Source organism: Bactrocera latifrons, unplaced genomic scaffold (assembly GCF_001853355.1).
Source record: "Bactrocera latifrons isolate USDA-ARS-PBARC rearing strain unplaced genomic scaffold, ASM185335v1 scaffold_256, whole genome shotgun sequence".
NCBI classification, from domain to species: domain Eukaryota; kingdom Metazoa; phylum Arthropoda; class Insecta; order Diptera; family Tephritidae; genus Bactrocera; species Bactrocera latifrons.
Window position 1 is genome coordinate 409,436 of NW_017536141.1, and position 9,515 is coordinate 418,950.

At 32.9% G+C, this 9,515-nt stretch overlaps 2 protein-coding genes across 3 annotated transcripts in view; one reads left to right on the forward strand and one right to left on the reverse strand.

Annotated features, from left to right (window-relative positions):
• The window catches only part of LOC108969546 (myosin regulatory light chain sqh), a 3,897-nt gene extending 2,763 nt beyond the window's left edge, over positions 1-1,134 (forward strand). For both annotated transcript variants that reach the window (XM_018934333.1, XM_018934332.1), the window contains exons 2-3: positions 221-657; positions 781-1,134. In XM_018934333.1, the coding sequence (XP_018789878.1) occupies positions 238-657; positions 781-885 (525 nt within the window). In that variant the 5' untranslated portion in view covers positions 221-237 and the 3' untranslated portion in view covers positions 886-1,134. The remainder of the gene's footprint in view (positions 1-220; positions 658-780) is intronic.
• A 3,670-nt stretch (positions 1,135-4,804) lies between these two features.
• Positions 4,805-7,887, reverse strand: LOC108969548. Its single transcript, XM_018934334.1, has 4 exons — positions 7,760-7,887; positions 5,618-5,755; positions 5,434-5,547; positions 4,805-5,154 (listed from the first exon to the last, which is right to left on the reverse strand). Exons 2-4 carry the CDS (start codon positions 5,745-5,747, stop codon positions 5,015-5,017), a joined length of 384 nt encoding a protein of 127 aa, XP_018789879.1. The 5' UTR covers positions 5,748-5,755; positions 7,760-7,887; the 3' UTR covers positions 4,805-5,014.
• Positions 7,888-9,515: the final 1,628 nt, after the last annotated feature.

Consider the following 9,515-nt stretch of genomic DNA (forward strand, 5'->3'; position numbering starts at 1 on the left):
ATGTTGAAAATCACTAAAAGTGCGTTAACCGACTAACAAAAAACGTCAGAAACACTAAATTTTACGGAAGAAATATCAGAAGGAAGCTGCATCCAGGCTTTTTTTAAAAATTGAAAAATAGCGTAACCCGATCGCAATATGATTGAGAATACCAATTCTATTCATCTTTTCTTTTTAATAAACGTAATACATAAAATAAAACATTTTTTTTGTTTTGTAGATTTTTGGTCTTTAACAATGTCTTCTCGTAAAACCGCTGGTCGTCGCGCTACCACAAAAAAGCGAGCGCAACGCGCCACATCAAATGTGTTCGCTATGTTCGATCAGGCCCAAATTGCCGAGTTTAAGGAAGCTTTTAATATGATCGATCAGAATAGAGATGGTTTCGTTGAAAAAGAGGATTTGCATGATATGTTAGCTTCTCTTGGAAAAAATCCGACGGACGAGTATTTAGAAGCGATGATGAACGAAGCACCTGGACCTATAAATTTCACTATGTTCCTTACCTTATTTGGGGAACGCCTGCAAGGAACAGATCCTGAAGATGTAATAAAAAATGCTTTTGGATGCTTTGATGAGGAAAATAACGGTGTATTACCCGAGGATCGATTGCGCGAACTATTGACCACAATGGGGGATCGTTTCACCGATGAGGATGTAAATAGCTTTTTACAATTATTTATTTGTTTAATTTTCTAATTAAATTAAAAATTTTCTACATTATATGAAGTACATTAATTTTTATATTTAATTGAATATAATTGTTTTGTATATTATCAGGTCGACGAAATGTATCGTGAAGCACCTATCAAACATGGCCTGTTTGATTATATAGAGTTCACCAGAATTCTTAAACACGGTGCCAAAGACAAGGATGAGCAATAAAGCTTGTAAGCAGACTTCCACATTCCTCATAAACGCATATTTGAGCATATAAAAAATTTACTCAAGTCAAGTTTTCTTTACATACATATATAATTACTTCATCCATTTCGTGACGACAATAAAGTATAAGGCACGAAAGATTAGAAAAACATAACTTTGAGCATGCAAATTTTAACGAGTATTATATATAAAAAACATTAAAGTGTATTTTTTATAATTAAAATTGGTTACATACGTCTTATATATAAAAATAAGTTGGGTTTTTATATGTTCGATATACTAAACCGTTGCATGAAATAAAAAATGGCCTGAACCACTTTCAAGGTAATTCAATAAGGATGGTTGGTAAAAAAATCAAATTTTTAACCAACTTACGAGCGTAAATTCAAAAAGAATTCATTACTTATAACAGAGAATGTTAAATTTAGACAGATAATGTTATTTAACATTTAGCTGTAACACACTGATAAGGGCGGGAGTTATAGCGTGAATAATAACAAAAACAATATTTTTTTAGATGCGCCAGGGCACTGGCAAGACGTTTATTGAAAATTTAATACTTGCTAAAATGAGACAATCAGTGAAGATAACGATAGCAGTCGCTTTGAAAGGAATTATCTGCAACTCTTCCAAAGGATGGAAAATGAAATCATGGAATGGACGAAATCAATATGTTCTATCCAAAAATTGAGCCTCTTGGTTAACTATTGCAAGACGCCTCATTGATTATGTGGGATGAATGCAGAAGGCGTAGACAGAACATAACTTTTGTATTTTATGGAGATTTCCGACAGACTTTCCTGTGACTAATGGAGGTGCACGAGCAGATATCATCCCTTATGGACTTCGATTGAAAATACAAAATTACAGACGAATATGAGAGCTCATCTTCATGGAATTACTGATGGTGATTTTCCACAGCAACTGCTTAAACTTGCGTAAAGAATTTTTTCCACTCCAAATTTAAGACGTAATTGTGATATTCTTCTAGATGAGTCTCCAGGCCAACTAGTACATATAAAAATAGGTCTTTAATCACCTGCAGTAAATAGTTTTTGACACTCGGTCCTATTCCTGTTGTCGATTCCAAGTTGTGGCCGTTGTTGAAGGAGTTTTGCTCCTAAATTCGTACCCTTCAAGTATATCGTAAAGTCAAAGAAAAATTATCGAAATATACATATATAAAATTTAAACGCCTTTTTTTTTTTTGTATGTCCGCGCATTACGGCCGAATCACAGCACGGAAAAACATGAAAATTTGCACGGCTATTCCTTTAGTCCTGGACAAGGTCCTAACAGTGAAAAATCAGATAGGTGATGAGGTAGCTTGGAACTTTGGAGCGAGTATAGGCTTATCGTTCTATGTTAAAAGTTACAACAATTCATAAAAAAATTATATTTCAAAACATAAGCATGTGTTCAATATTAATGTAAGAATCATTCGATTCAATTTTTTTTCTTCAAGAATATAAAAAAAATCACAGCCACTGGCAGGGTACAGTGGTTTTTGTTTACATACACATACATATATAAGAATTATAGTATATTATTAGTTGTAACTGAATAAGAAAAGGTTGAGATGAGTGCATAATAGGTGACAAATATTCCTGAATTATTGCACAAAACAATGCAAAACGATTAAGTCTGTGTTTTTTTAAATGTAGTATCTGGATTTTAGCCGTCGATTTTGCAATTACATTCGATGAAAGTTGGACGAAACATTACCGTATGTTTAGATACAGGACTCTACTCCTGCACTGTTTTTCCACTATAACAAGAAGCTATGGACACATAAATGGCAAAAAGTTTAATTTCATATAAATGCTAAAATTGTTTAAGTTAAAATTGCTGAAAATGTAAAAATTTTGCATTCAATTTCGTGTTGATGTCCTAGAGTACTGTACTGCCCAAATATTCCGTTATGTTTTGCTTTTTGTTTACCGTTATCAATTCCGCGTAGTCAATGCTGATTTTAAGTGGACACCTAAATTTCACAGTTTAAGTCGCAGAAGTAGTAGACGCGCAGATTCTAATTTAAGGACATAATTTTTTGTGTTTTTGAAAAATAATTAAAAGTATTTTAGTGAAAGAAATAATATAAAATGGGATCAACGCAATCAAATCATGAATGGAGAATTCGCAGGTATTGGTCAAAGACAGGATTCGGAAGCCAACACCACGTAAAACGGATGCACGTACAGGCAGGTAGCAACTGATATAAACCAATAATTGGTCTTAGAAATATTATATCCTTTAGACTTATCCGAAGAGGACTGAATCAGGCAAAATTGTTCGGACGCATATCAAAGAAGAAACCACTCCTTTTAAAAAAATTCTCAACGTGATATTGCAGACAGCTTTATCAGCTACAGGCTGTTGTCACTAGATCAACACATCAGAGAGCGGTAGGAAGTTTTTTTTTTAATTTGAATACGTAAAAAACGCCCCCAATGAAATATACCAACTGCCTCATATGAGAGATCCCCTTTTGATGACCACAGCAAACGAAACAAGGATTAAATTAAATCAATTAAATAAAATAATTCTTTTCAAGAAAATAATAATATTGAGATCATTGGCCTTAACAACCGCGCCGTTAATTCTGCTTTCTCCAGAATGGAGTGAAGGAGGGCAAGACGATATACATATCTCCTGTCATCAAACAAACAGTTGTCACAATCGGGACTAGGAACCCACGTCACTGTTGACAGTCATAACTTCGAAGTTGTAGATAATTTCCTATATTGATAATTTCGTATATTTAGGAACCAGAATCAACACCAACTACAATGTCAGCCTCGGAACTCAACGTAGAATATCTCTTGCTACTTAGTAGGCAATTGAAAATAAAGTCCGACGAACAAAAACAAAACTCTATCAGTCACTCATTATTCCCGTCCTGCTATATGGTGCAGAGGTTTGGACAATGCCAACAATTGATGAGTCGACGTAACGAGAGAAAAATCGAGAAAAGTTCTACGACAGATGTATGGTCCTTTGCGCGTTGGCCACGGCTAATATCGCATGCGATGGATCAATGAGCTATGTATATGAGATAATCGACGATATTGACATAGTTCATCGATTTGGAGAATATAGTCCGAATGGACGGAAACAACAACAACTGTAAGTTGGTAGTACTGTTACTATTTTCATTAGTATTTGAGATAAATGTCGTTTTGTGAGGCTCTAAAAGTGAATTCTTCAATTTTTACTATATCTGAATTTATTGAACAAAGAAGTGCGATAATGCATCATCTCATACTGCATTTGTTATTCATGGTCATTTCGCCACAATTTCAATTAATATTGGTCGTCGGGTGAATTTTCGTAGTAGCCAGTAGTTACACATAGTCGCCTGATTTATGTACCTTCGTGTAACTACTGGCTACTACGAAAATTCACACGACCGACATAGTTCTGACTCAATTGAGGCTATAAAAGCTGAAGAGAAGGTGGCTTGATGGCCATCATGATGGAGGATGCGGAAGGGGATTACTTTCAATGAAATCACAATCGTAACTGAAATGAAATGATAATCTTTTTTATAACAGTATTTTTCTATGTCAAAAATTGCTTAAATCGGACCAATACTTCCCCTAGACCTCATAAAGAAATATAAAGATTTTCGAACTACGGAATGACTTTCTACCGCAGAGCTAGTTATCCCAATGAAAATACGTAAGCGTGTTTTATTCATAAGTGTATCTTTGTACATAAAATAGATAATTTTTTTACGAAAACTTGGCTTAGCCTCTAAATAACTAGAATCAGGATTATCGAACAAGCGGTATAATTTACTCTATATAATTGTTTCCCTGGCTTCTATTCTTGCAAGTTGCAAGAGTATAAAATGTTCGGTTGCACCTGAATTTAGCCCTCACTTGTTTTAAATATATAATTATTTGAAAGTGTGTAATATTCTACGATAACCATTAACCCTTGTTAACCATTCATACACAGATGAATGTTTTTTTTTTAATTATTTTTATCTTTTATTATAAATATGCAAAAATTATAAAATTCTTCTCACAAGGAAGTGTCTCTTTCAATAATATTTTATATTAGGAATGAGTAATAAAATAAGCATTCAATATAAAGTTATATGAATGCTTCATTGGATATTCCTTTAAGCCTTCTTTTCTTCTTCAATGACTTCCTTCGTTGGTAAAGGATTTTTCTCGCACGTTTCAGTGTGTTTTAACTTTTTAGAATCAAAATTTTCAATGCCAGCAATGAGTTGATTCTTTTCCTTTTCTTGATCGATTGCTGAAAAGGTAACATTAGATTGTTTGTTATTAATAAATAATAAGTATAAGTAGAATATCAAACATTTATATGTTAATTTATGAAATAGTGGAATGTATAAATAAAAATCCTGATTTGTAAAAATTAATACTATAAATAAATAAGAATTTAGACCAACTCAACTCATTTGCGAACACTAAACTAATTACATTTTTCGTAATAAAGAACGCAGCCAACAGAAATTATAAAAGCGCCTTGTCGTTCCCACGACAGCCGGGTCTACGTAATTAAATAACTTACCTTCCTTATCCGGTAGGGGGTTCTTTTCATTAGTTTCAGTGTGCTTTAAATTTGATGGATCAAAAGTTGCAATTCCAGAAATTAAGGATTGTTGAGTTTTCTCGGCGGCCACATCTAATAAAAGTGGGACAGAGCAAAAATATAATTAATTTTTCAATTATATATTTGTTTATTAATAATTTACCTTCGGCAGTAGGAAGCACAATTTTTTCGTGAGTACTAGCATTCTTTAGCTTATCGGTATTAAAGCCTTCAAGTTGACTTTTTAAGTTCTCAGCTACTTTTGGGAGGTCTTTAAGTGCAGGCGATGCCATTTTTTAATCTAAAAATATGAAATTATTCGAGTTGTCTAAGTCTTTAATTWATATTTAAAAATATCGTAATAAAGATTTCAGTATTAACTAGTTATATTATATTTAAATTTTAATAATTAAAAACCTATCTGGCAGTATAATTTCATTTGATTCTATGATGGAAATAATTTTCGTACACAGTCATGGTCACGCAAATGGCACATTTAGTCAGAAGCAACAATGAGCGCTTATACAATTGACAAAAATCTTGAACTCCTTCTAAAATGGCTTCGTCACCCAAATAGCCCATTTTTTTTTAGAAAATTAAGATTCGTTTGCAAAAAAAAAAATAAGGAGTGAATTTTTATTTCTAATTAAAGTTGTCTATGATAAAATCATTTAATTCGAGTGGTCTTACCGCGAAGCATTGTAGTACTGAAAAAAGACGCATTATACACAATATGAGGACCAAAAAAAAAAAAAATATTACTGAAGAAAGAGCTATGGTCTGGAAAAGCAACGTCGGCCCTTTTGAGTCTTCATGACAAATAATGCAGGAAATGAATAGAGATTATGGATTAAATATATCGCGAAAGATTTTTTGAAGACGTTTAAATAAGGCACAACATTTTAGAGGGAGCTTCAAGTTTTTCAAATAATACTAATTATTCGTGAATTTCGATTTGCTATTTTTTACTTAAATGTATAAATTAATAAACAGTTAATCATATTTTAATCTCTTTTATTCTTTTAAAGATCTTTGTCATTTACATCCGTATTAGCGCTTGTTGCTTCTTATGACTGAGGGTGCTATTTGCGTGACCATGGCTGTGTAGTATATTCCGTCCAATTTTCAAGACTAATTAGCAATTGTAGATACATACATAACCCGTTAAATTTAATAGTAGCTCAACCATTAAAAATATGCTACATGTAAAATGAACGTATACTAACCATTTTTAGTTAAACTATATACATAATTCAGTATTTTTGGCAAACATAATGTGATTTTATAATCTGCTCAAGAAACTACAAAAAAAAAAAACTAGGTATAAAACTACTATTTACAAACTTTGGGCTAAGTAGCGCGTGTTTAAAGATACATTTTCCTGATTTTATTTTCCTTTCCTTAGCATATTTCTACTGAATATTAAAAAAAAAAAAACAATTACGATCCACCGAACGAAAATGTAATCACCGACTGTTATCAGCACCAACTTCGATAATTCGTGCTAATGGTGTTTTTCTTCGTATTAAATATTGATGACTAAGAATAAGTCACTGCATTTATTTGGCCAGTTACAACAAAACATACCTAATTATGTAGATATGCATATTTTGTATATACATATGTACATACTTATGTACATATGCATGCTGATAGATACATACCTTTTACATACATATGAATATGGTAAGCAATAAAAGTTTTTAGTTTTATTTATTTTTTAATTTACTTGATATTTTTTTCTTTAATTCCAATAAATTAACAAAAATACAATATTCAAACTGTTAAGAGGTTTAATACCATGATTCTTTGATTATTCGATTTCCTTTGTTTCGAAGAACGTCAGTCATTCTCTATAGCTCAACAATTTTTTACATTTTATGAAGAAAAAACACAACAAAAGCATATAATTAAATAGACGTTTCCGTGGTCCAATTGCAATTCCAATGAAATTTTAACTTCGTCGTGATATATATATATTTTTGGTACTTCATTTGCAGCTACATATAGCATATGTACATAAGCGGCGGTAGATATTTAAATACAAATATTTCATAAAAGCACGCAAAGAATATGAATGTATGTATGAAGTTTAAACGTATATAACACAACGTTTGTAATAAATTTTATAAATGAGAATAAAATAATAAATATATTCACTATAAACGTCTTAATATGTAATTCACGTTAGGTACTTATGTTTATACAAAAGCGTTTGTCATTTTAAAGAGAAACTAAAACGCCGGCAATAACCCATTTTTAACTATTTTACATTACATGAAATATACTTAATGCAATTACTTACAAATATAAATCACTTGCTGTTTCGAATACTATGACAAATTTGAACAAGTTGTTAACTTTTTGGCCACTCCTTTATTAAAGGTTGATTACTCACGTCTCAATACTCCAACTTCAAATTGTACTTTATGAAGAAATTCAAAAAAAGAAAGCGAAAGCATAAATGGTACTCTTCCTGATGGCAAGGAAACATTGCTCTTCGTACTATCGGAAAGGCGGGGAAACCCATCACACGCATTTATACAAAACATTTTCATGCCTTCTGTGGGCATAAGAAGTGTTATAGTATTTGAAATGGAGAGCACTGGTGTCTTTAAAAAGTAATTCTCCAATTACTCTGTTTTTGAAATTATGTTCTCGACATACTTTCTCGGTGTAGTATGTACAATCTATTAAGATAATTGGATATAGATATAGATATAACAAGAAATAACTTATAAATTATTCAGCAAGTCGGGACTAAAATAATGGCATTATATTGAAAAAATATTCTAAATAATAAAAAATATAGAAAAAGTATATAATTTCCGCTGACTTATGGTTTTCGAGATATTTGCATTTAAAGTTCAAAACTCAACTATTTGAAGTATCTTTTATATTCACTAATATTTCAATAATTTGTTTCTACCCATTTATTTTATATTAAATGGGGCAAAAATTGCTTTTATTTATTATTTAAAATTTGTTCAATTCTTTTTGTTCACACAATAACGAAAGGGATGCATTCAAACAAATAATCAGTGTTACCGTACCTATATTTTACAAAGGAACCAAAATAAATTAAACACTACCCCAATGGCAGGAAAAATTTACATATTATTAGTTTCCCGCGTAGAATTCCCTTCTGCTTGGTGGCTTTCGACCGCTATTAAAAAAAAAAAAAAACAACCCTGGTCGGTTTAACACAGGGATGTCTTCAGTCCCTTCGCATAGAACTCCCTTTTGCGCTGGCGGCCTAAAAAAATAAGCCTGGTCGGACCACCACCGAGGCGCCTTCTGTACAAATCCTTTCTGGGTTGGCGGTGCTTCAAAAACAGAACCCTAATTGATCCCTGGAATTCTTAAGTGAAAGGAAATTCTGAAAGATTTTGAGTTACTCATAACATGATATTGAATATTGTATCTTCTTCTTATTCATTATCGTTGACACCGCTTACGCGATTATAGTCATTAACAACAACAGTGAAGTGAGAGCCTAGTCGCGAGTGCGCGACTGTTTGTTTCATGACAAGAAATATTTCGTCTTGCCCTCCTTCACTAACGTCGCGGGTGTTGGGGCCGATGATATCAATAACGTCAGTTTACATAGCCGTATTAGTTTGCCAAGTCTAACACTGGCCACACTGATAAGGTCTATTCAATTTGTTGACGGTGGGCGGTAATATTTCACACAATACGCTCGATAGAACCTTATACGCGATGTTGAGATTGCAGATTGTGGGGTCTCCCTTTTTGTGGATTGGGCAGAGCACACTTAAATTCCAATCGTTGGGCATGCTTTCGTCCGACCATATTTTACAAAGAAGCTCCTTATCAGTTCTTCGCCGCAGTGTTTGAATAGCTCGGCTGGCAATCCATCGGCCCCGCTGCTTTATTGTCTTCAGGCGGGTAACCGCTATTCGAACTTCTTCAAGGTCGGGCAATGGATGGTCTTCTCCATCATCATCAATTGGGAAATCGGGTTCGGCTTCTCGCGACGTTGTACTTTTACTGCCATTCAGCAGGCTGGAGAAGTGTTCCCTCCATAATTTTAATATGCA